The 27,070-nt window shown below is 49.0% G+C and overlaps 1 protein-coding gene across 3 annotated transcripts; it reads left to right on the top strand.

Moving 5' to 3' along the window:
* The first annotated feature begins 896 nt into the window (after window positions 1-896).
* msh2 (mutS homolog 2 (E. coli)) lies at window positions 897-26,633 on the top strand. Of its 3 annotated transcripts, none has more exons than XM_061232843.1 (16): window positions 897-1,170; window positions 1,869-2,014; window positions 2,677-2,961; window positions 3,744-3,890; window positions 4,549-4,698; window positions 5,313-5,446; window positions 11,363-11,562; window positions 13,254-13,363; window positions 13,655-13,778; window positions 15,140-15,290; window positions 15,800-15,897; window positions 17,069-17,314; window positions 18,504-18,708; window positions 18,888-19,135; window positions 24,554-24,729; window positions 26,203-26,633. In XM_061232843.1, exons 1-16 carry the CDS (start codon window positions 963-965, stop codon window positions 26,371-26,373), a joined length of 2,799 nt encoding a protein of 932 aa, XP_061088827.1. In that variant the 5' UTR covers window positions 897-962; the 3' UTR covers window positions 26,374-26,633. The 3 variants fall into 3 exon arrangements, with proteins under 3 accessions (XP_061088827.1, XP_061088828.1, XP_061088829.1); XM_061232844.1 differs by lacking the exon at window positions 897-1,170 and adding an exon at window positions 1,255-1,373; XM_061232845.1 differs by lacking the exons at window positions 897-1,170; window positions 1,869-2,014; window positions 2,677-2,961; ... (1 more) ...; window positions 4,549-4,698; window positions 5,313-5,446 and adding an exon at window positions 7,981-8,053.
* The last annotated feature ends 437 nt before the right edge of the window (window positions 26,634-27,070 follow it).

Here is a 27,070-nt window from a genome sequence, read left to right as displayed (position 1 = left end):
AAATCTTGTGGTTCGTGTCATAATGTCAGTTTCTGTACACATTTGCATATGGCCATTATTTAAACTGCCTAAATATACCGGTTTAACAGGGCTCAAAAGTATTTCACTGTCTGGATGTAGACCGGTTAAACTTGGTTCACGGAGCTGATCCCAGTTTGGCTGGGGTGGGGGATGAGGAAATTACTGTGGTACACACCAGGTTCTTGACTGACGTTTGCAAGGGTTTTGAATATGTGTAGGCTTAAACCTCTTATCAAATGTAACTGCACCCCTGCATGAAATTAATATTGCAGTATTGAAATAAGCATTATGTGGTATGTTGATATTGCAGATGCAGACAGTTTTATATTTATAGTTTTATATTTTTACATAAATGCATGCCAATGTTTCTGAATAAGTGTTGCCTGAGTTTGGTCCCTGATATTGGCATGTCAAGCTGAATAGGCATATTACATATTAATTGGCAGTGACTTTTATCAAAGGTACCTTAATGTACAGAGTGCACAATTTATTTTTTGGAGTCCCCAGATTAAAATGAATGTCTTCAGCAGCTTGTGTGCAAATCACTCATTTTATTGACCAACCAGTATCCATGTCCTACTTTTGTGTTCTAAGTTCCGGCAGGATTAATGCAGTGATGTCTACTGACACTGCTCCACAAAACATTTTATATTCCTGTACTTTATTTTCGTTCTGTGGTCCATGGAATTGCCACATTAGGACTCAAAGGCAAAACGACCAATTTTATTATTGTGAAATTGTATCAGGAAATTACCACAAATGCATTGCGAGAGAAGCCTACTGTTAAATGTATTTGTTACTTCTAAAAACATGGTTATTTGATAAAATAACTAAGCGATGTAGCTATTACATAAAGAAGCGCGAACGTGTCGTCATTTTAGAAGGGCAACGTAGCCCTTTCCCTTTGACCCCATGCGTGTGCCTTGGCGGGAGATTCCAGCATGGCGGTGCAACCAAAGCAGAACCTGTCTATGGACAGCGCATCAGAACATGGATTTCTGAATTTGTATTTCTCTATGCCCGAAAAACCCGACACCACTGTGCGGCTATTCGATCGCAATGAATACTATACAGTCCACGGGAAAGATGCACTTTTTGCAGCGAAAGAAGTTTTCAAAACTAACGGAGTCATTAAAAATCTCGGTTCAGGTAAACTATGTTTTGTCTGACCTAAGTATCGCCATTAGTTGCTTCTAGATAGCTACTTAGTTCTTGTCAACAGTAAGGTAGCTAGCTAACGTTATCTACCGTTAGTCTCGATTATTGTTGTTAGCTAGTTAGCCAAGTTATCAAGTTTCGTTTGTGTCTGCTTTTTAAACACGATATGATTAGACAACACTTCGGCTTGATGTGTGGGTGTTTTACAAATAAGCAGTCATTTAAATTGTTTTCTCAATGCTAGCTTGAAGACCTTCTGGCCAGTTATGTTTGCCAACTAGCTAGCCTGTTAGCTTGTTAAAATAGAACCCAGAAGTAGCCTAACATTAACAGTAATTTATGTGAAGTATGGCTAAATTTACCAGGTCGCTATGTAAGTTGGCTAACTTGTAGCTACACATGGCTACTAGCACAACCTAATTCAAAATAAATAAATTGTACTGCTGCATGAATATAGACAGGCGAACTGGTAAGCATAGCTAAGGTGTAGATGTGAATTGTTAGCTTAAGATAACGTTAGCTAGTAATCTTAGCCGTCTTATGGAAAGCCAGAAAGATGCCTTAACATCCTTCTATGTTGTTTAGAAGTTAAAGCTTTTGTATAGAGACATATCTGACTTATGTGTACGTATATACATGCATGTTTAATAGACCCAGTCGGCTGTCTCCCCCTCTCCCTTTCTGAACAGGGAGCAGGAAGCTGGAGAGCGTGGTTCTCAGTAAGATGAACTTTGAGTCGTTCGTGCGGGACCTGCTACTAGTGCGGCAGTACAGAGTGGGAAGTTACAAGAACAAAGGCTCCAGTAAGGAGCATGATTGGCAGTTGACGTACAAGGTACGCTGGGGGCCGGTGGTTGGGCTGTTATTTGGGTACAGAGGTATGTTTGGGGGAGGGGTGGCGGTTGTTTTTGTGTTGGTGTGTGGCAGGTGGGGTCAGAAATGTGTGGTTGTGTATTGTTTGGGTTGTTTGAGAAACCCTAATTAATCACTGCCATGTTTTATGTTGTGGTTCTTCTCTACCTGTTCTCTTCCAATCCCTCTTCCCAATTTTCTCCCGAACTCCCTCCTTATCTCTCGCTTCCTATCCCCCTCCTCTGACTACCTATCCTTCTTTGCTCTCCATTCTCTTCATACTCCACTCTGTTCCCAATGAACCCCTTGCTCTTTCCTTGTCACTCTTCTGTACTCTTCTCTCATTCCATCAATGCCTCTCTCTCTGTTTTTCCCTGATTTTGGTTGTTCTGCATTTAATGGCCGGTTATGTTTAGTTACAATATGTTAGTGTCACAATAAAGGTCTCTCTCTCTCTCTCTCTCTCTCTCTCTCTCTCTCTCTCTCTCTCATCTCTCTCTCTCTCTCTCTCTCTCTCTCTCTCTCTCTCTCTCTCTCTCTCTCTCTCTCTCTCTCTCTCTCTCTCTCTCTCTCTCTCTCTCTCTCTCTCTCTCTCTCTCTCTCTCTCTCTCTCTCTCTCTCTCTCTCATGCTCTTGCCCCCCCAGGCCTCTCCTGGTAATCTCACCCAGTTTGAGGAGATCCTGTTCGGAGGTGCTGGGGGGTCTGGGGCAGTGGCAGCGGGCGTGGTCGGGGTGCGTCTGGGTTCAGGTGACGGACAGCGCGTGGTGGGCGTTGGCTATGTCGACTCCACCCTGCGGAAGCTGGGCGTGTGCGAGTTTCCTGACAATGACCAGTTCTCCAACCTGGAGGCTCTGCTGGTGCAGATCGGCCCCAAGGAGTGTGTTCTGCCAGGGGGAGACAGTGCCGGGGACATGGGCAAGCTCCGGCAGGTACATAGCAGTGCACACACACGCACAAACACACACACACACACACACACACACACACACACACACATATAAACATACAGGGACACTCTTTTTCCTGCCTGTGGGACAGCGACTGTGGTCAGTCCAGCTTTACTGTCGTCATCAGTGCGAGGCGTCATCTCTATATTTCGCTACATTTAGAATGTACTGTTCTCGTCTTCTAGAGACCACCACAGTGCATTGAGAACTACCTAAAATGTTTTCTTTTAAATTGAATTAAAAGGGTGGCCTGCAGCATAGTGGTTAAGGTACATTACTGGCACACACAAGGTTGTAGGTTCTAATCCCGGTGTAGCCACAGTAAGATCCGCACAGCCGTTGGGCCATTGAACAAGGCCCTTAACCCTGCATTGCTCCAGGGGAGGATTGTCTCCTGCTTACTCTAAAATCAACTGTATAAGATAAGATTTGGATAAGAGCGTCTGCCAAATGCCATTACTGTAAATTATTTATTGAATGATTGCGTAGTTGTTGTTGTGGAGTGAGGTACATTTGCATGAGAATTTGACATGCAATCCCCCTAAAGCTGTGTTTGTATGCATTTGTGTGATAGTATCTGTGTGCGTGTGTTCGGAGGTGTGCGCGCGTGCGTGCGTGTGCGTGTGTGTGTGTGTTTGGCGGTACCTTTGTTTGTCTGGAAGTATTTGTGTGTGTGTGTGTGTGTGTGTGTGTGTGTGTTAGGTGGTCTCTGCGTGTGCGTGTGTCAGAGCTTGTGTGTGAAGCTGCGTTGCCGTGGGTTACAGGTGGTGCAGCGTGGGGGCATTCTCCTGTCAGACAGGAAGAAGGTGGAATTCAACAACAAGGATATGGTGCAGGACCTCAACCGCCTGCTGAGGGCCAGGAAGGGGGAGACGGTGTCCAGCGCTGCCCTGCCTGAGATGGAGAAGCAGGTTAGCAACAGGGGAGAGGGCAGCGTGTAGCCTAGTAGCTAAGGTACATGACTGGGACCTGGCAGGTTGGTGGTTCACGTTCTGGGGCACGTTCGGAAAAGGTTTTGCTACGGTGTCTGGGTTGAGCGATATGTTTCCTCCTAACGCTCTGATACGTTTTGCAGCGGGCTTTGAGGTACATTTGCTCCTCTTTGGTGGGTGTTGGGGGTGTAGTCTGAATAAATAATGATGTAGGCGTATGCAAGGTCCTTAACCCTGCATTGCTCCCAGGGGGGATTGGCCCTTGCTTAATCTAATCAACTGTAAATCGCTTTGGATAAAAGCGTCAGCTAAATAAATAATAATAATAATAATAATTATTATTATTATTATTAATACTGCCAGCAGTGAAGAAGGGGCGGAGTTAATACTGCCAGCAATGAAGAAGGGGCGGAGTTAATACTGCCAGCAATGAAGAAGGGGCGGAGTTAATACTGCTAGCAGTGATGGGAGGGGTCGTCTCAGGATTCTCGGTTGTGTTGGGTGAACAAGGTTTTCACCCATTTTCCTCCTTTTTTGCCCTGTATATTTGTGCTTATACTTGTATAAGTGCCCGTTCTATATGCTCACACCATTGCACCTGAGTGTAATTGTTTTATTTTGTATAAAACTTTGCTAGGTTGCCATGTCTTCCCTGGCGGCAGTCATCAAGTACCTGGAGCTGCTCTCCGATGAAGCTAACTTCGGCTCCTTCCAGCTGACGACCTTCGACCTCAGCCAGTACATGCGTCTGGACAACGCGGCTGTCCAGGCCCTCAACCTCTTCCAGGTGAGAGGTTACGGCACTGAGCCGCTCGCCCTTCAGCCAGGAATTTGCGGTCTTCTGTACAAACCTCTTCTGTTTCCTATTAGGTATGTGCAACTGCATCAGTGCAGGGGCCGAGTCACTTCCAAAGGAGGATGAAATTTGTGTTGGTCGTGGGGAATTGGAAGGGGTAACCTGATTGAATGACTAGTCGCATCTTCACTGTGAGCTGTGGAACTCGCCTCAGCTAATGCTTTCTGCCGACCAAATGACGTTGCACTTTTGCCTATTGTGTTCCTTCCTCAGAAATGTACTTCCAAACTTGTACATCCTGTGCGGAATTTGAATGGGCCTTAATGCCTGTAGGAGCTCTCCATAAATGGCCTTTTTCTTTTCTGTTTGACAGTGTGGTTTTCTTCTAGGAGCTTGTGGTGTGTGTATGGCATCTAAAACAAGGCTAGGAAAAAGGTTAGGGTCTTGGCTGCTGTGTCCTGCTTAAGAGCTCGTTTGAGAGCCTCTGGCCAATCAGCGTTGAGGTGGGCCTACGAGAACGATTGATTGTTTGATCGATCTCTTTCAGTCTGTCAGTCTGTTGCTTGCTGTGTACATTATTGGCCAGCGTGTCCCTCTGTTCCCAGGGTTCCCCTGATGACACGACAGGGGCGCACTCCCTTGCCGGCCTGCTGAATAAGTGCAGGACCCCGCAGGGCCAGCGGCTGGTCAATCAGTGGATCAAACAGCCCCTGATGGACCGCAACAAGATCGAGGAGAGGTGAGAGCGTGGCGCCATTTTAAAACCCAATCGTCCTTACACCTACTCTGGAAATGGGCTGTAGCCATTTTTAAAATGGTGCCAGTGGCCATGACTACCAGTATCTGGTGTTTGAAGTGCTGGGTGATAAACCTTAGCCATAATTATCAATGTTTTTTTTATGAAGCATTTAATGTAGCTTCTGAAGTTTGGATGGTAACTACTGTATCTGTTTACTATCATATGATCAAATAAAAAAAATAGGAAAGAATGCAGAGGCAGAATGTTTTTTATACTTGGAAATGTTTTTTGAATAATCAGCATGGCTGTTGATATGGTTTATTACCCAGCCCTAAGTGCATGGTAAACCCACAAAAACAAATGCATTAAAAGTGAAAACCCTTTCTAACATTGTTTAGACTTTAGAATGCTTGCCATAGAACCTTTTTTCACTGGTGGGAGTCCGTTTGACTTCTCGCTGCATCTCAAAAAAACAAGAGCATAAATACAATTTAGTTTTTGATCTTTTTTTAAATGTGTATTGCCAGTTGGCTATTGGTAAATCCCCGTGTAAGCATGTTAAGACTGACAGGGCACTGACTGCACTTGGAGATCTGCCTCGATCACAGGCCAGAGCAGAGGCTCAGCCTCTGAACCGCCATCGCTTCAGTTGAATCCTGTTTGTTGGTGGATCTTAATTTTGGTGTCACCGGGGCTTTCGGGTAGCTCATCCCACTATAGCAGCGGTCTCCAGCCCTGGTCCTGGAGAGCTACAGGGTCTGCTGGTTTTCGTTGTTACCCTGCACTTGTGTAATCAACTAGTCTAATTGATTAATTAACTCGCCTCACCTGGTTACCTGGGTCTCAACAGGTGCTGATTTTAAAGTGAAAACAAAAACCAGCAGACCCAGTAGCTCTCCATGACCAGGGTTGGAGACCCCTGCACTATAGCAATGGGCTCCAGTGGTCCCATGGCCTGGGGGTGGGAGCCAGCCTAAGCTCTAACCCTGGGTCTTCCGTATTACGAAGATGACTGATTTTAAAATTGGCGTATATCACCGGGGCAACGTATATTGTACGGCTAACCTGGTCCGGGTGAGGTTATGGTTTGGACGCCTTTCTCCATAAGTTGGCTGACAAAATGTTTTTGTAGACTTCTGAATTCATCTTGCTGCTGGCATCATGAGTTTCATCATCAATAAAGACTAGTGGACCCACTCCAGAAGCATTTCTCCACACTTTGGCCTTTCCAACACTTTGGTAGAGGTTAATTTTGGTCTCATCAGTCCATAAAACTTTGGTCCAGAACTTTTGTGGCTCATCTCTACTTCTTTACAAATTGTAATCTATCTTTCCGTTTCTTACTACTGCTGAGTGGTTTGCATCTTGTGGTATAGCCTCTATATTGCTGCTCTCGAAGACTTCTTTGAACGGTTGATTGAGATGCCTTCACCCCTGCTCTGTGGAGATTGTTTCTGATGTCACTGACTGATGTTTTGTGGTTTTTCTTCACAGTTCTCACAATGTTTCTGTCAGCAACTGCTGTTGTTTCCCTTGGTCGACCTGTGCAATGTCTGTTGCTGGCTTGATTTTCTCCCAAAGACAGCTCTCTGTTCTTCATGTTGGTTTATCTGCAGGCTACACAGGCAAAGCCCAAGGCTAAAACTCTGAGTAGACATTCAGAACTAGTTACAGAAGCTGATGTTCTAAGTTGTTTAACAAATCTAGATACTGGGAAATAAAAGATGATATTTGGATCCGTCATCTCATGCACTTCTTGACCCAAAACTCAGTTGTCTTCATTGTATAGCAAAAGCAAAGGAATTGACCATGGTGCTCCAATACTTTTGGAGGGGACCGTAGTTTCTGCCGCACGTACTCCCCCTTAGCTACAGCAGGGTCTGGCTAAACTACACTCGCCTGGTCTTGTTTGTGTCATGTGATCTTATGAAGCTTTCTTTTTGGGAATATTTAGCAGTGTGCAGACATTATCCTCAATCCAGCACCATCCGAGCTTTTCTGAAATCAGTATTGCTGTCATAATTACAGGTTCCAGGAACTGACTAATGCTAAAAAATGCTAGACAGATAATGATTTTATTCCTCTTAATGACGGATGATGTATGCCTGCCAGACACACTTCCGACTGTCAATCCGAGCTTTGTTGCTACATCGGGGGTGGGGAATGTCATTGTTATGGGGACCCTGAGGGATCAGCAACTAATCATGGGGACCTGAGTGTCACAACCAGTCAGAGCCATTGTGAAATGAGACGCAGGAAGTCTCCCAAATTCCATCCCGCGTTTCCGTCACCGGCGTTTCACCGTGCCTTTTCAGGGACAGACGGCGTGTCTGAAACAAGGAGTGCCGTTCTTGGTCTCAGCCAGAGCCGGTAACCCGAGACAGCCACCCAGAAAGCTTTTCCCTTCCCATTTCCATGTCTGCCTGACAACGGCCAGTCAGTCGGAGTGGCCTTGTGTTTCGGGACATCTGGCCAATCAGATCCTGAGGACAGCACTGCTCTTGCTTTCTTAACTGATAGATGATGCCTCACCAGATCAGATGGAACACTTTTGCACAGAGGCCTCCACTTTTGGCTGCTCTGCATTTGAAATGCCATCAGCCCTTGGTAAGCGGGTTGGTAGGGGGGATGGGGAGGTATGCGGACTGTGGGGGCTTGGTATTCCCCTGAGGCTTTTAGCTTTTTTTTTTTTTTTTTTTTTTTTTGTTCCTCATTAACCTATGCAAGGAACTGAATCTGATATGGCTGGGCTTGGCTTAACTTTTATGTGCTCTATTGTTTGTGAAGGTTCAATGGTAGGGTGGGATGTAATGCTGTAGGCCGCTGTGTGTGTTTGTGTTGGTGTATGGGGGGCGGGGATCGGTTGTAAACTGCTTCCATTTCGGAGCGGGGGTGGGGTTCCATATGCGCTGAGGAGAATAGGAGGAGGATCCTGACAGAAATATTTCCCCCACACTCTGTTGTGGGGTGCGGGTCCGGATTTAGCCCTGTTGGAGCAGCCATTTCCAGCATTAACCCGCCGGTGTGGGCGCGCTGACGTCAAGGTAATGTTTTTAAGATGGCGGGGCCAGCAGCTGTGGATCACACAGAATCGCTGTTGCGAAACTGCTGGGTAATGACCTCAATGACACGTCACAGTCGTGGCGGGGCGTGTCACGTTCCTCGCGGCGGTCAGAGGTATCGCGATTACGTTCCCAGGTGTGCACGCCGGGCCGGTGATGCGTCAGGTATTTATCCCGTAGGGAAACCAGCCCTCACCTCGGTGATTAGAAGTGGAAAAACCTGTCTTCACCAGCCCCACAAGGCTCTGCAGCCAATCAGAATCCTCTCTCTGATTTGCAGCACAACCCCTATTTCAGTTTCGGGTGTTCAGTAGTGCTGTGTCAGGTTTTGAACGATTGTTTTCCCTCCTAACCCACGTTAAGTCAAGAATAAATGTCCCATGAACACATTGTGCTTTATTGCAAATGATTAAATTGAGGTATTTTAACTGTTTAAACTAAAATTCTTTTTTGTGATAACAAGCCCAACTGGCATTGTATAAATAGGTTTAAGGATTAGCTGTAAAAAAATTGAGTTTGAAATCCACTGTTGTAGATCATGTTTACTTAAACAGTATATACTTATATTTTGTCCTTCAGCGTGTTCCTTATTCCGTATATCATAATTAATGTGCACCTGGACTTGAATGGGTTTGAAAGAGAAGTCATTCCATTTCTTTAATCCTAGTTAATGGGGTAGGACATTGGTGTGGGAATGCATGCCAGTGTTGGTTTAAGCTAAAATGGAAAGGTCTTCAAAGGATACTCTGATGCTTGGGTTTTTTTAATTATTATTTTCCTCTTGACTATTGATGAGCACTGATGACTACTGGCTTGACGTAGGGAACTTATTCTGAGAGACGTCACGTGTCATAACTATATCCTGAATTATCTAAATTTGATTGCACTGGGTCCAAATCATGGGTGAGGGCAGTAGAAGAAACTAGTTTCAGCTTGTTGGAGTTCTTGTAGAGGTGACTAAACCTGTCCTTAAGCCTCACCAGCGTCCTCTGGGCAGTGTGACTTGACTAAAGAATGTGTAGTCTGGAGGAGGGGCCACAAACTGTGACGAAAGGACAATTAAATCGGCTGTTAATCTCACCCGAGTTGCATCATCTCTGCCCCAGCTTTTCTTAGTCCTCAGGCATTGGCATCGATTCCCGACTGATAATTTGTATTACACCATTTATTTGTTAGACTCGTATTTTGACACGAGCCCTTGCTGGTTATCGTGTTTCTCATTCCTTTAGAGGTGTGCAATTAATGATTAAGCGCAAGCACTAATTCAGCTCTGAGCTGCTTGCAGTGTAAATGTTAGTGTAGAGATGGTTGGGACTTTTTGGGGCTTAAACGCCTAAAGTCAAACATTAAAGTCTAAATGGAACTTGTGAGAAATGCCGCCAGCAAAGAAAGTGACGGAAAGAGAGAGAATGAATGAAAGAAAAAGGGAAGAAAGGGATTGATGTATTGCAGTTTAAACCGCATGTGTTTCGAAATGTTTATTTGCATTGTCAGTCCTGGGTCAGATTTCCTTCCCAGCATGCAGTGCATTGTCAGTTGCGTCTCATGAGCAGGGCTCTCCTCCGGTGCATTGTGGGATATTTATTATAGGTGGGGCTGCTGTGTGCAGTTGTGACCGATTGTAGCAGGATTTAAGCAAAGCTTAGATAATCAGTCTCCTTACAACGCACCGCACGCAAACACACAGACAGACACCACACACAGGCATTACACACATACACACGCACACTCACTCACTCACTCACTCACTCACTCACTCACTCACTCACTCACTCACTCACTCACTCACTCACTCACTCACTCACTCACTCACTCACTCACTCACTCACACACACACACACACACACACACACACACACACACTCACACACTCACACTCAGGCTCTTTAATCCCCTGTTGCCAGGGCCTGTTAGACTCCATCATGAATTATGTATTATTGAGGTTGATTCCCTCATTCAGTAAGACTCAATTTACTTGTCAGAGAGCACTGGATATTTATACCAAAGCTTGATGGTACAAGAGCAGTGCCTCAGTTGTAAGCATATGTGAATTTATGGCATAAATGTTCCACAGAGCCAAATATAATTTTAACCGCAGAACGGGTGAGTCGTAAGAATGTGTCTCGTCTAAATATAGAGGTCACGGCAGGCTCGGGCAGGTAGACATCAGAACTAGGCCCCTTCCCAGATAGCCCTAGGAATCCCTCACAGGTGAGTCTGTATTCCTTAGGTTGAAGGTAGCCTGTGTATTTCTGTATTTAAAGCACAACCCTGCTTAATTTTCACGGTGATGAGAGGGATAGAGACATTTTCTAGAAGCAGCTCCGTGTGCAGTCGACGGACCAGACCAGTAACCGCATATCTACGGCCTCTGCTTTCAGGATCTCTCAATTGTCATCAACCCGGAGCCTCTGTTGTTTTGACTTAAACTGTAACCTGTTCCCGTAGCAACAGTAGCCATGGTAATTCCAAGGCGGCAAAACCAGTTTGTAGGCTGCCTGCTCCCGGAGGGTTAGGTCACGTGAGCCCGACCGCATTGGTAAACAAAGCGCCCTCAGCGATCCTCATCAGGGTATGCGGTATCACCGCCCTCAGCAGTTTCACCCTGCACTCCTGAAATCGGGTCGCCTGCTGTGTGTGGCCTCAACGCAATCATCATTTGGGTTTTGCTGAGCTTCTGCCTGGTGTTGTTTCATAAAATATTTCCACCAAACAGGAAATAAGAGTGATATTATGAATAATAATTATGATTATTAACGTTATGATTAATATCACAATCATAACATTACGACAAATACAAATGACATGATGGTAATAATAATAGTAATAATCGATGATGATGTTGGCTATTAAGGTTGGACCTGGTGGAGAGCTTTGTGGATGACGCGGAGCTGAGGCAGAGCTGCCATGAAGACCTGCTCCGGCGTTTTCCGGACCTCAACCGCCTGGCCAAGAAGTTCCAGCGACAGAACTCCACTCTGCAGGACTGCTACCGGGTCTACCAGGCCGTGGGCCAGCTGCCCGGCCTGGTGCAGGCTCTGGAAAGACACAGCGGTGAGGACATACACACTCGTGGGGACACACGCACTTGTGGGGACACACGCACTTGTGGGGACACACGCACTTGTGGGGACACGCGCACTCGTGGGGACACGCGCTCTCGCGAGGACATGCACACGCTCTCGCGAGGACATACACACGCTCTCGCGAGGACATACACACGCTCTCGTGAGGACATGCACACGCACTCAGAAGGACATACACACGCTCTCGCGAGGACATGCACACGCTCTCATGAGGACATACACACGCTCTCGTGAGGACATGCACACACTCTCATGAGGACATGCACACACTCTCGTGAGGACATGCACACGCACTCAGAAGGACATACACACGCTCTCGCGAGGACATGCACACGCTCTCGTGAGGACATACACACGCTCTCGTGAGGACATACACACGCTCTCGCGAGGACATACACACGCTCTCGTGAGGACATGCACACGCTCTCGTGAGGACATGCACACGCTCTCATGAGGACATACACACGCTCTCGCGAGGACATGCACACGCTCTCATGAGGACATGCACACGCTCTCGTGAGGACATGCACACGCTCTCGTGAGGACATGCACACGCTCTCATGAGGACATACACACGCTCTCGTGAGGACATGCACACGCTCTCGTGAGGACATGCACACGCTCTCATGAGGACATGCACACGCTCTCATGAGGACATGCACACGCTCTCATGAGGACATGCACACGCTCTCATGAGGACATGCACACGCTCTCGTGAGGACATGCACACGCTCTCAGGTGGACATACACGCGCTCTCGTGAGGACATGCACACGCACTCAGAAGGACATACACACGCTCTCGTGAGGACATGCACACGCACTCAGAAGGACATACACACGCTCTCGTGAGGACATGCACACGCTCTCGTGAGGACATGCACACGCACTCATGAGGACATGCACACGCTCTCGTGAGGACATGCACACGCTCTCATGAGGACATGCACACGCTCTCGTGAGGACATGCACACGCTCTCGTGAGGACATGCACACGCTCTCAGGTGGACATACACGCGCTCTCGTGAGGACATACACACGCTCTCGTGAGGACATGCACACGCTCTCGTGAGGACATGCACACGCACTCAGAAGGACATACACACGCTCTCGTGAGGACATGCACACGCTCTCGTGAGGACATGCACACGCACTCATGAGGACATACACACGCTCTCGTGAGGACATGCACACGCTCTCGTGAGGACATGCACACGCTCTCGTGAGGACATGCACACGCTCTCGTGAGGACATAAGGACTTGTGTGGACGTACACAGCATATGCCCCCACCTCACACACACAAGAACATGCATAAAGTCAAAATGTATACACCACATCGGCATACATCTTTTGTTCATACATTTGCGTGTTGAGGTTTGAAGAAGAAGAAAAAAAAAGAAAAAAAAATCAAATATCAAATGGCCCCTGGTCCTTATCTTTGTTGTGCAGGTAGCAGTTGAAATTGTACTTCCCTCTAGGGTCTTTCAGCGCACTTATCCCTGGTTATGGGTATGCACTTTGTTGTACGTCACTCTGGATAAGAGCGTCTGCCAAATGCCATTAATGTAATGTAATGTAATGTAATGTAAGTCTCACACACATCACATCAAATACACACCACCCTTCATAATACCCATAATTAACGGTAGTCCTTTTGCAGGAAACCACCTGGTCCTGCTGAATGCAGTGTTCAGCTCCCCTCTCAAAGACCTTGGCACCGACTTTGCCAAGTACCAGGAGATGATTGAGACCACACTGGATATGAATCAGGTATTTGTGCTGGGCCAGGCCACACTGCTATGGTGTGTCCTGGCAGTGTGTGGGTGCTTCCATTTTGTTCTGTGACCTTTCAGTGTTATGTTGTGATACACCATATGACATAGAAGTTGATTAGTATGTTCTGTGTCCCGTATTGTGGTATAGTATTTGTTGTGTGGTTGTTGGAGCATTGTCATGTTGCGACTTGTTAGTTTTGTTGACCTGCTAACCAATACACCACATCTAATAGGTTGGTAGTGCACTTTGTGTTCAGCTTTGACTCTGGCGCCCTCTTGAGTGCAGATCGAGCACCACGAGTTCCTGGTGAAGCCATCGTTCGACCCCACCCTGAGCGAACTGCGTGAGACCATGGACCACCTGGAAAAGAGCATGCAGGGGGCCCTGAGCGCTGCTGCCAGAGAGCTGGGTAGGCCTCTGGCCCAAGCCCCTGTCACTCCACTAGTCACTGCATCTTTTCTTAACGTACTGTAGAGAAGGTCTTCCAGGGCTCAACAATAAGGCTTGAAAAATAAAACCAGGTGTTGGACAGACAAATCTGCTATTTGCTTCTTGCCCAGTCAGCAAGCAGCAATTGACGGGCTAATTCATAAATACACTTTTTTCAAATCTCCATTCCGTATACCATCGCTCAGAAGCCGAGATGTGTATGAGGAGAAGAAAAGGTTACAAGGCTGGGTCACGTTGGTTACCGAGACCACTGGCCGATCATCAAATCAAAAGTTGGTACATACAGACCCTTGACCGCAGCTCACATTAGTTCTTATAGCATCTCTTCGCTGTTAAGGATAAACAAAGCTAATAAAGAGCTATAAACAGACATACAGCACAGCCAGTGTTGCTCATTCCGTGTCCCTTCTCTTTCACAAAAGTCAATTCACATTTGTCACTGTCTTTATTGCCTCACACCAATAACTGAGCTAATGTTTTTATAATGTTAATAGGCTACTTGGCTATGCAATAATGTTATACTAGCTAGGTGGGACATTATTTATAGTTTATATATATAAACTTTATTTATAGTTTCAGTTTTCTCCTTCCCAGGGACTACAGATTAAAATAATCTCAGTAGATAATAAAAAAAAATGTCCAACTTTGAGGAAAACATAACATAGCTATGTAGATAAGTTATACTATAATTTTGGGCAAGTAGTGTGGGAAAACCTTGATGTTGGAACTTGGGGTTCCCAACCCTGCCCGTAATTGGCCGCAGCTCTTAATTCATGTGTTGAAATAGATGTGGTTGAATGGCACTGTGGGTATGCTTGTTAAGAAGCCTGCCTTATGACCTCAGTGCTGTAGATCCCATGGTCTGATTTGTGTAGTGAGTGTAATCCACCGGCAGGTTTTCTCTATTCAGATTGCACACAAGCATCTAGTGAAGCCAGGGATGGCTCCAACCACTGTGTTACTGCAGCCGTTTTCTTTGCCTGTGCTTTCCGCTAACTCTGATGCTCCAGAAAATATCCACGTGTGTAAATGATAATGTGCTAAAATGTGTTAACACAAGCATAGATAATGTACTCAGTACAATATATTTTTTTATCTTTTAGGACAGCTGGTTGGTTTACAGCACTCGCTGATATTTAATTCATATTTTGTGAGCAACCTAAAACGGAGTCAATGATAAACATTTTCACTGAACTCGTCAACTCTGTCTGCCTCTTTCTGTTTCTGCCTACTTCTGCGTCTGTCTGTCCGCCTGTCTCCATCTCTTACTGTACGCCTCGCCCTCTGTATGTACGTGTGTGCCTGTGTCTGTGAGTATAGGCCTGGAGGCGGGGAAGACTGTGAAGCTGGAGTCAAACGCCCAGCTGGGGTACTTCCTCAGAGTCACCTGCAAGGAGGAGAAGAGCCTGCGCAACAACAAGAAGTTCACCACGCTGGACGTGCAGAAGAACGGAGTCCGCTTCACCAACAGGTGCCGCCAGCCAGCCAGCCAGCCAGCCAGCCAGCCAGCCAGCCAGCCAGCCAGACACACAGACACACAGACACACAGACACACAGACACACAGACACACAGACACACAGACACACAGACACAGGCGGGCAGACAAGCTGTTCAGTGAGTGAGAGGAGAAAGTTTACATGTATCATTTGACAGATAAGGTTTGAGAACAATCCATTCTCATATTATGGCGCTGCATCAAAACTGCACCCAGCTGCAAGACGACTAGTCCATACCATTTTATTATTACAATGTTTTACTACATAGCTATAAGCTAGCAAACTGTTGTAGCTAGCTGTGCCATTGCTTTAGAAATTGTTTTGTGAGATGCATAGTGATGTTATAACACAAGCACATGGTCACATACAGACACACACACACACACACATACACACACACACACACACACGGACAAGCTTATTTGCATACAGAGGTGTCGGATCAACTGAAGCTGTGTGTGTGTGTGTGTTTCTGACCGGCAGCAAGCTGAGCTCACTGAATGAGGAGTACACCAAGAGCAGGGAAGAGTACGAGGAGGCCCAGAACGCCATCGTCAAGGAGATCCTCAGCATCGCTTCCGGTGAGGGGAGTGGTCATGCTTGGCCAATTGGAAGACCCAGTGATTTTTCTTTTTATTCACCGTTTGTCCCACAAGGGGGGACCCTGATAAAACGATTGCAAAGACGCGATTTGATGCCAAAGGCTGTGTGCGCGGCCCTGTGTGTGCGCGACCCTGTGTGTGCGCGGCCCTGTGTGTGCGCGGCCCTGTGTGTGCGCGGCCCTGTGTGTGCGCGGCCCTGTGTGTGCGCGGCCCTGTGTGCGCGGCCCTGTGTGTGTGTGTGTGCGCGGCCCTGTGTGTGTGTGTGTGTGTGCGCGGCCCTGTGTGTGTGTGTGTGTGCGCGGCCCTGTGTGTGTGTGTGTGTGTGCGCGGCCCTGTGTGTGTGTGTGTGTGCGCGGCCCTGTGTGTGCGCGGCCCTGTGTGTGCGCGGCCCTGTGTGTGCGCGGCCCTGTGTGTGCGCGGCCGTGTGTGCGCGGCCCTGTGTGTGCGCGGCCCTGTGTGTGCGCGGCCCTGTGTGTGCGCGGCCCTGTGTGTGCGCGGCCCTGTGTGTGCGCGGCCCTGTGTGTGCGCGTGTGCGCGGCCCTGTGTGTGTGTGTGTGCGCGGCCCTGTGTGTGTGTGTGTGTGTGCGCGGCCCTGTGTGTGTGTGTGTGTGCGCGGCCCTGTGTGTGTGTGTGTGTGTGCGCGGCCCTGTGTGTGTGTGTGTGTGCGCGGCCCTGTGTGTGTGTGTGTGTGCGCGGCCCTGTGTGTGTGTGCGCGGCCCTGTGTGTGTGTGTGCGCGGCCCTGTGTGTGTGTGTGCGCGGCCCTGTGTGTGCGCGGCCCTGTGTGTGTGTGTGCGCGGCCCTGTGTGTGTGTGCGCGGCCCTGTGTGTGTGTGCGCGGCCCTGTGTGTGTGTGTGCGCGGCCCTGTGTGTGTGTGTGCGCGGCCCTGTGTGTGTGTGCGCGGCCCTGTGCGCGGCCCTGTGCGCGGCCCTGTGTGTGCGTGCGCGGCCCTGAGCGCGGCCCTGAGCGCGGCCCTGAGCGCGGCCCTGAGCGCGGCCCTGAGCGCGGCCCTGAGCGCGGCCCTGAGCGCGGCCCTGAGCGCGGCCCTGAGCGCGCGGCACACTTGCGTGCTGGCGTACTGTATGAGTAAGTCACATCCACCCTTTCGGACTCGCCCCATACCCTCCTCCTATGCCCCTCTGACCCTCCAAGGCTACGTGGAGCCCTTGCAGACTCTGAACGATGTGATCGCCCAGCTGGATGTGGTGGTGAGCCTGGCCCTGGTGTCCCACTCTGCCCCCGTGCCGTACGTGCGTCCCAGGGTCCTAGAGAAGGGGTCCGGGAGACTGCGGCTGAAAGGAGCCAGGCACCCCTGCATCGAGGCCCAGGACGACGTGGCCTTCATCCCCAACGACGTGTCCTTCACCCGAGGAGAGGAAATGTTCCACATCATCACCGGTGAGAGGGACACCGCGACCAGACCTGGGTCAAATACCAAATCGTCTTGGATGCGATTGCTTTTCGACACTTTACTGTGCTTGTCTGGTGTGTTGGGACCTGTGAAATACTCACAGAAAATGCTAACCCTGACTTCACATCTTCTTGGTTGGCTCAATTGCTCCAGGCAAGATCAATCAAGCACAGAAAAGTATTTGAATAAATGCAATAAAACAATTATGTATTTGGGCGGCACGGATGGTGCAGTGGGTAGCACTACCACCTCACAGCAAGGAGGTCCTGGGTTCGAATCCCCGTCGGCCGGGGCCTCTCTGTGTGGAGTTTGCATGTTCTCCCCGTGTCGGTGTGGGTTTCCTCCGGGTACTCCGGTTTCCTCCCACAGTCCAAAGACATGCAGGTTAGGCTGATTGAAGAGTCTAAATTGCCCATAGGTATGAGTGTGTGAGTGAATGGTATGTGTGCCCTGCGATGGACTGGCGACCTGTCCAGGGTGTATTCCTGCCTTTCGCCCGATGTATGCTGGGATAGGCTCCCCAGGGTCCCCAGGGTGCTGGGATAGGCTGTCCAGGGTCCCTTGCGACCCTGTTCAGGATAAGCGGGTTCAGATAATGGATGGATGGAATTATGTATTTGACCCAGGTCTGACTGCCACGCATAGTTGCTTTACTTTATTAGCATTTAGCAAGCTTGTATGTAAGCAGAAGTACAAAGATCAGGGATCGAATTGCAGTTATTCCCTAGAGGGTGAGGTATATTCCCAAGAGAGTCAGCAAGTATAAAAAGTGCAGATTCGATTGACAACTTCCCAATTACCCTGTTAATACGCTGTTACCCTGATTCAGCCAAAACAAGAATACTCCAATGAGTATTAAAGTACATTAAATGAAAACCAACAGACATACATCTACATTATATAGCATACGTCCACAGATGTACCCAGAAACACACGGAAACTTTCACACAACCCAACAAACACACTAAACAAGAACTATGCACGCACGCACGCACTCTCTCACACACACACACACACACACACACACACACACACACACACACACACACACACCCACACACAGAGACACACAAGACATTTTTATTATTACCATTTGATAACTATCATTTCAACATAATTTTTATTGTGCCTCAATGCTCTGGTGTGACCTTTGACACCCCCCCCCCCCCCGGGCAGGCCCCAACATGGGCGGTAAGTCCACCTACATCCGGCAGGTGGGGGTGATCGTGCTGATGGCCCAGATGGGCTGCTTCGTGCCCTGCGAGGAGGCCGAGATCAGCGTGGCCGACTCGGTGCTGGCTCGCGTGGGCGCCGGCGACAGCCAGATGAAGGGCGTGTCCACGTTCATGGCGGAGATGCTGGAGACTGCCGCCATCCTCCGGTAAGGGTCAGGGGGCAAAGGGCGAAGCGGCACCGGGCCAGCACAGCCGCGGTGGTGTTTTTGTCGCCCTTCCGTCCGTATCTATGTTTTCTATTCTATAAAAACAAACATTTTATCACAAAAAAAGATCCATCCATCCTTCCTTCTCTCCCTCTCTGTCTGGCCCTCTGTGCTTCCAGCTCGGCCACCGAAGACTCCCTCATCATCATCGACGAGTTGGGGCGCGGCACCTCCACGTACGACGGGTTCGGCCTGGCGTGGGCGATCTCCGAGTTCATCGCCACTCGCATCAAGTGCTTCTGTCTGTTCGCCACCCACTTCCACGAGCTGACCGCCCTGGCACAGCATAACCCCACCGTCAGCAACCTCCACGTCACCGCGCTGACCACCGACAGCACTTTGACCATGCTCTACAGGGTTAAGAAAGGTGAGAGACGCTTACCTATTCACGCATATACACACTTTCTGTCTTATGCAAGCACACGCACACTGAAGCTCTCACTCACCGCAGGCACGCACACAGAGGCAGCCTGTAGCATAGCGCACACACACAGGCAGCCTGTAAATGGTAAATGGTTGGCATTTATATAGCGCTTTTATCCAAAGCGCTGTACAATTGATGCTTCTTATTCACCCATTCATACACACACACTCACACACCAATGGTGATTGGCTACCATGCAAGGCGCCGACGAGCTCATCAGGAGCATTTAGGGGTTTGGTGTCTTGCTCAGGGACACTTTGACACAGCCCGGGCGGGGGATCGAACCAGCAACCCCTCCAGCTGCCAGACGACTGCTCTTACTGCCTGAGCCATGTCGCCCCCATGTCACCTGTAGCATAGCACACACACACACACACACAGGCAGCCTGTAGCATAGCGCACACACACAGGCAGCCTGTAGCATAGCGCACACACACAGGCAGCCTGTAGCATAGCGCACACACACACACACATGCAGCCTGTAGCATAGCGCACACCCACACAGGCAGCCTGTAGCATAGCGCACACACACAGGCAGCCTGTAGCATAGCGCACACACACACACACATGCAGCCTGTAGCATAGCGCACACCCACACAGGCAGCCTGTAGCATAGCGCGCACACACACACAGGCAGCCTGTAGCATAGCGCACACACACACAGGCAGCCTGTAGCATAGCGCGCACACACACAGGCAGCCTGTAGCATAGCGCACACACCCAGGCAGCCTGTAGCATAGAGCGCACACACAGGCAGCCTGTAGCATAGCGCATACACACACACAGGCAGCCTGTAGCATAGCGCACACACACACAGGCAGCCTGTAGCATAGCGCACACACCCAGGCAGCCTGTAGCATAGAGCGCACACACAGGCAGCCTGTAGCATAGCGCATACACACACACAGGCAGCCTGTAGCATAGCGTACACACACACAGGCAGCCTGTAGCATAGCGCGCACACACACACACACACACACACAGGCAGCCTGTAGCATAGCGCGCACACACACACACACACACACACAGGCAGCCTGTAGCATAGCGCACACACACACACACAGGCAGCCTGTAGCATAGCGCGCACACACACACACACAGGCAGCCTGTAGCATAGCACACACACACACACACAGGCAGCCTGTAGCGTAGCGCGCACACACACACACACACACAGGCAGCCTGTAGCATAGCGCGCACACACACACACAGGCAGCCTGTAGCATAGCGCGCACACACACACACACAGGCAGCCTGTAGCATAGCACACACACACACACACAGGCAGCCTGTAGCGTAGCGCACACACAGGTAGCCTGTAGCATAGCGCGCACACACACAGGCAGCCTGTAGCATAGCGCACACACATACAGGCAGTCTGTAGCATAGCGCACACACACACCCAGGCAGCCTGTAGCATAGCGCATACACACACCCAGGCAGCCTGTAGCATAGCGCATACACACACCCAGGCAGCCTGTAGCATAGCGCATACACACACACAGGCAGCCTGTAGCATAGCGCACACACCCAGGCAGCCTGTAGCATAGCGCACACACACACACACAGGCAGTCTGTAGCATAGCGCACACACACCCAGGCAGCCTGTAGCATAGCGCATACACACACCCAGGCAGCCTGTAGCATAGCGCATACACACACCCAGGCAGCCTGTAGCATAGCGCATACACACACCCAGGCAGCCTGTAGCATAGCGCATACACACACCCAGGCAGCCTGTAGCATAGCGCATACACACACACAGGCAGCCTGTAGCATAGCGCATACACACACACAGGCAGCCTGTAGCATAGCGCACACACCCAGGCAGCCTGTAGCATAGCGCACACACACACCCAGGCAGCCTGTAGCATAGCGCGTACACACACAGGCAGCCTGTAGCATAGCGCATACACACACCCAGGCAGCCTGTAGCATAGCGCACACACACACCCAGGCAGCCTGTAGCATAGCACATAAACACACCCAGGCAGCCTGTAGCATAGCGCATACACACACACAGGCAGCCTGTAGCATAGCGCACACACCCAGGCAGCCTGTAGCATAGCGCACACACACACCCAGGCAGCCTGTAGCATAGCGCGTACACACACAGGCAGCCTGTAGCATAGCGCACGCACACACAGGCAGCCTGTAGCATAGCGCACACACCCAGGCAGCCTGTAGCATAGAGCGCACACACAGGCAGCCTGTAGCATAGCGCATACACACACACAGGCAGCCTGTAGCATAGCGCATACACACACCCAGGCAGCCTGTAGCATAGCGCATACACACACCCAGGCAGCCTGTAGCATAGCGCATACACACACCCAGGCAGTCTGTAGCATAGCGCACACACACACCCAGGCAGCCTGTAGCATAGCGCATACACACACCCAGGCAGCCTGTAGCATAGCGCACACACACACACACAGGCAGTCTGTAGCATAGCGCACACACACACCCAGGCAGCCTGTAGCATAGCGCATACACACACCCAGGCAGCCTGTAGCATAGCGCATACACACACCCAGGCAGCCTGTAGCATAGCGCATACACACACCCAGGCAGCCTGTAGCATAGCGCATACACACACACAGGCAGCCTGTAGCATAGCGCACACACCCAGGCAGCCTGTAGCATAGCGCACACACACACCCAGGCAGCCTGTAGCATAGCGCGTACACACACAGGCAGCCTGTAGCATAGCGCATACACACACCCAGGCAGCCTGTAGCATAGCGCACACACACACCCAGGCAGCCTGTAGCATAGCACATAAACACACCCAGGCAGCCTGTAGCATAGCGCATACACACACACAGGCAGCCTGTAGCATAGCGCACACACCCAGGCAGCCTGTAGCATAGCGCACGCACACACCCAGGCAGCCTGTAGCATAGCGCACACACACACCCAGGCAGCCTGTAGCATAGCGCGTACACACACAGGCAGCCTGTAGCATAGCGCACGCACACACAGGCAGCCTGTAGCATAGCGCACACACCCAGGCAGCCTGTAGCATAGAGCGCACACACAGGCAGCCTGTAGCATAGCGCATACACACACACAGGCAGCCTGTAGCATAGCGCACACACACACAGGCAGCCTGTAGCATAGCGCGCACACACACACACACACACACACACACAGGCAGCCTGTAGCATAGCGCGCACACACACACACACACACACAGGCAGCCTGTAGCATAGCGCACACACACACACACAGGCAGCCTGTAGCATAGCGCGCACACACACACACACACACACAGGCAGCCTGTAGCATAGCGCACACACACAGGTAGCCTGTAGCATAGCGCACACACACAGGTAGCCTGTAGCATAGCACGCACACACACAGGCAGCCTGTAGCATAGCGCGCACACACACAGGCAGCCTGTAGCATAGCGCACACACATACAGGCAGTCTGTAGCATAGCGCACACACACACCCAGGCAGCCTGTAGCATAGCGCATACACACACCCAGGCAGCCTGTAGCATAGCGCATACACACACCCAGGCAGCCTGTAGCATAGCGCATACACACACACAGGCAGCCTGTAGCATAGCGCACACACCCAGGCAGCCTGTAGCATAGCGCACACACACACACACACAGGCAGTCTGTAGCATAGCGCACACACACACCCAGGCAGCCTGTAGCATAGCGCATACACACACAGGCAGCCTGTAGCATAGCGCACACACCCAGGCAGCCTGTAGCATAGCGCATACACACACACAGGCAGCCTGTAGCATAGCGCACACACCCAGGCAGCCTGTAGCATAGCGCACACACACACACACACAGGCAGTCTGTAGCATAGCGCGCACACACACACCCAGGCAGCCTGTAGCATAGCGCGTACACACACAGGCAGCCTGTAGCATAGCGCACGCACACACAGGCAGCCTGTAGCATAGCGCACACACACACACAGGCAGCCAGTAGCATAGCGCACACACACAGGCAGTGTAATAAGTAGTCACTAGCAGACAGTAATATGTTACTTTTTTTTAATTAAATATACAAATGTCTCTGTAACATGTAATCTTTTAGAAAATGAATATTTGGAAATCTCATATGACGACTGCTCTTACTGCCTGAGCCATGTCGCCCCCATGTCACTTGTAGCATAGCACACACACAGGCAGCCTGTAGCATAGCGCACACACACACAGGCAGTCTGTAGCATAGCGCAGACACACACCCAGGCAGCCTGTAGCATAGCGCATACACACACCCAGGCAGCCTGTAGCATAGCGCACACACACACACACACAGGCAGCCTGTAGCATAGCACACACACACAGGCAGTGTAATAAGTAGTCACTTGCAGACAGTAATATGTTACTTTTTTTAAATTAAATATACAAATGTCTCTGTAACATGTAATCTTTTAGAAAATGAATATTTGGAAATCTCATATGTTCTTCAATACGAACACCCACAAAAAAATAAACGTGTGTGTGTGTATCTGTATATATGTATACATGTGAATGGACAGAAAAAGCGCCTTGGCCCTCCTCCAAGTGGTCGTCCGGAGGTAGCAGACTCCCCGGCACAGCCTCGGTCGATATTTTATATTAAAACACAGGTGTGTCCAGTGTGCCAACTGATCGTCTCCACTGCTCCCCCTGCTGGCCACATGAAGGGAAACAAGAAACAAGGGGCAACAGACAACTGCAAAAGGCCAGGAGGCGGGGCAGAGAAAGTAGAGAAAGGGGGTGACAATTCTGGGGCCCACAGCTTGGGGAACCGCTGGAGAAGAGAGCGGAGCAGAGTGATATGATCATACTGACTGACATAGTGGCCATCTGATATTTGTTCTAAACAGACATAAACTATGGGAATGTTGTTTTATGCTGTCATGCCACTGATGGATTCTACTGCTCCAAAAGAGCAGATTTGACTGCTTTGCAGCTGCTTTGAATGCAATTTAAACTGATGTTCTGTTGACATGACCTGGGAGCTTGAATAGTGAAAATATTTAAGATTAGGCTTAAATGTTGCTGAATATTACTGTCAGACAACATTTTTGGTGGTCTCTAGGCAGTCATCTTTCTCCAAAATACGCATACTAGTGGAACACGACGTGCTCCTTGTTTCGAATGGAAGGTATTTGAGTGCGAAAACAAACTTTTGTGGCCCCCATTCACCACCAGAGGTTGCCACATCCACCAAACTTGAAAAATTAAGGACAACCACTTGAAGGATAGACAACCACACATGCTTCAGAGCAGCACAGTCATTACTTTTAGGTGTGAGGAATAGTTTCTATTTGAAAAATTCCACATTTCAGGAAGGTAATGTTTTGCAATTCTCTGCCTCTCTCTCCCCCCTTTCCTCTCAGGTGTGTGCGACCAGAGTTTCGGGATTCACGTGGCGGAACTGGCAAGCTTCCCGAAGCACGTGATAGCCAGCGCACGGGAGAAAGCCCTGGAGCTGGAGGAGTTCCAGGAAGTGACCCGGGCGGGCGAGGAAGGAGAGGAAGGGCCCGAGGCCAAGAGGCGCCGTTTAGACAAACAGGTAGGAGGTAGCGCGGGCGCAGCGGTGAAAAGGTGGGCTTGTAGCGGCAAGGTCTGTCTTTGTACCCGTTAGCATTGTACCCTGTCTTTGTACCCGTTAGCATTGTACCCTGTCTTTGTACCCGTTAGCATTGTACAATGCAGTTACATACTGTTATCAATGTTGTGTGTTAGTAGTATAACGTTCAGTGCCGGGCTGGGAAATATACCAGTACAATAAATATGAAATGCAGTAATCATCGTCACCATCATGTGTATTGCCTTCCTTTTCATCGTTTTTTTTTTCTTTATACCTGATGCGGTGGTAAACATCCAAACCCTGGAAGCCGAATGAAATGGCTCCAGAGAAAAACGTCACAGCTGTTAACTATTGGACGTGGTGAGAAAGACGTGCGGCGGTGAGGTAACACAGCTTCCATGCCGATCATACGATGTGTTTTAGCCAAGCACATGGAAGCTGCAAGACCTCCGGCTGATTGGCTGTCTGGTGAACGCCCAACAGATAACAGCCGTGACATTTTTGTAACCGGATGCATTTCCCACGCCCTCTGAAGTTTGGATGTTTACTACCGCGTCCGGTATAATTAAAGAAAAAAGGACCGAAACAAAGGCAGTACTCCACATGCAGGTGATGACCATTCTTGCGTTCGATGGTTATCATTGATCGAATGCAGCCCTGGTTCAGGGGCAGACCCTCTCCGTGGAAGTTGCAGGTTGGGATGTGAGATGGTCATTGTACCCTTGATTTTCTGCACTGAAATGTCCAGTAGTTCCAAGTTTCTCATAGTAAGGGCATCTGTCAAGCAACTGAAATCATTTATAACAGTAATTACCAGAGGTGGGTAGAGTAGCCAAAAACTGTTCTAAAGTAAGCGTACTGTTACTTTAAAGTAATAATAATTATTTGAGTAAGAGTAGTCATCCAAAAAACTACCTGAGTGAGAAAGTTTACTGAAAACAAGTACTCCATTACAGAGTTACTTTAGGCTATAGGATCTGATTTAATATGCAATAGAACACGCAGTGCAATATTTACACAACTGCAAAATCACAGGCTGATTAGCTCATTAGCTGCTGCATTGTATTTTTAGCTAGACGGCTCACATTCCTTCATATTTGGTTACATATTTAAAATTGTATTTCTTCTTTGCTGTCGGCTCTTCTGGGAACAAAGTGTGCTCCAAAGCCGACTTGAAATTTGGGTCCTCCCAATACAACAAGAGAACTTCCACTGAATTCGATGTGTGCTTGCCAGTTTTGTACTTAAGTTTGGGATGCACTTGATCACATGACCGTTAACTTTCACACTTGATTTACACACTAACTAGTCCACAAGACTGCAATTTGAGACACAGCCCTGCATATGCATCGGCCCTCCAGGACTGCAATTGCCCAGCTCTGCCTTCGATGCAAGTACAGGTGTACAGTTTTGTCTTAACCTCGGTTGATATTCTTCTTTTTTTTGGTTATCCAGGAGGGGGAAAAGATAATTGAAGGTTTCCTGGCCAAGGTGAAGGCCCTGCCTGCTGCAGACATGTCTGACCAGGCCATCCAGGAGGAGCTCAGAAAACTGAAGGCAGAGGTTCTGGCCCGGAACAACAGCTTTGTGAGCGAGCTTGTGTCCCGGTCCACAAGCAGCATTTAAAGCAAGAACCTAATCTCCAAAACACTCAAAATGCTTATCTGCACCTCCTAGTCCCAACAAACATGTCAGTCCAGTCCAAACCCGGGCCTATCCGGTTCAGTCCAGTCTGGGGCAGGTGAATTGTAGGTATTCTACAATACATTTGTAGATCTTTGTTCCGTTTTAGAACAGTCTTTTCTTTTTTTCCTATCTTTTCTGTTGTGCTGTTCAAATATTTCCACTACACAATGGAAAATAAAATTTGTGTTTTTGTATTGAAAGTTCTGTTGTTTTATTTCTGCACATTGGTGTCGTGAAGACTTCGGCAACTACTTCAAATGTATATGATGTGTACACATTGTACAGTCGTATACGTATATTTTGGTTGCCCTGGTCAAAAAGCCACAGAAGTGAACCTGACCTCAATGGTACAAAATTAAACATAACACATTTCTTAATTTTTTTTAAATTAAAAAATAAATATTTCTTACAGTTTCAAAATAATTAAAAAAAGGAAAAAGGTATAAGTTACTTTGTAACTCCTCCTCGGGCAACTATAACAGCTTGCAAACACTTCCTGCAGTCAGCCAAGAGTCTTCAATTCTCGCTTTTGGATTTTTCCTGGCAGAACACCTCTCGCCCAGAAATATTATTCAGCCTCCTTGCATGTATGGCACGTTTGAAATCTCTCCACAGATTTTCAATTAAAAGTCTGGGG

This window comes from Conger conger, chromosome 2, assembly GCF_963514075.1.
Source record: "Conger conger chromosome 2, fConCon1.1, whole genome shotgun sequence".
Classification (NCBI taxonomy): Eukaryota; Metazoa; Chordata; class Actinopteri; order Anguilliformes; family Congridae; genus Conger; species Conger conger.
The sequence above is the reverse complement of the archived record's forward strand: the minus strand, read 5'-3'. Positions and strand labels throughout refer to the sequence as shown.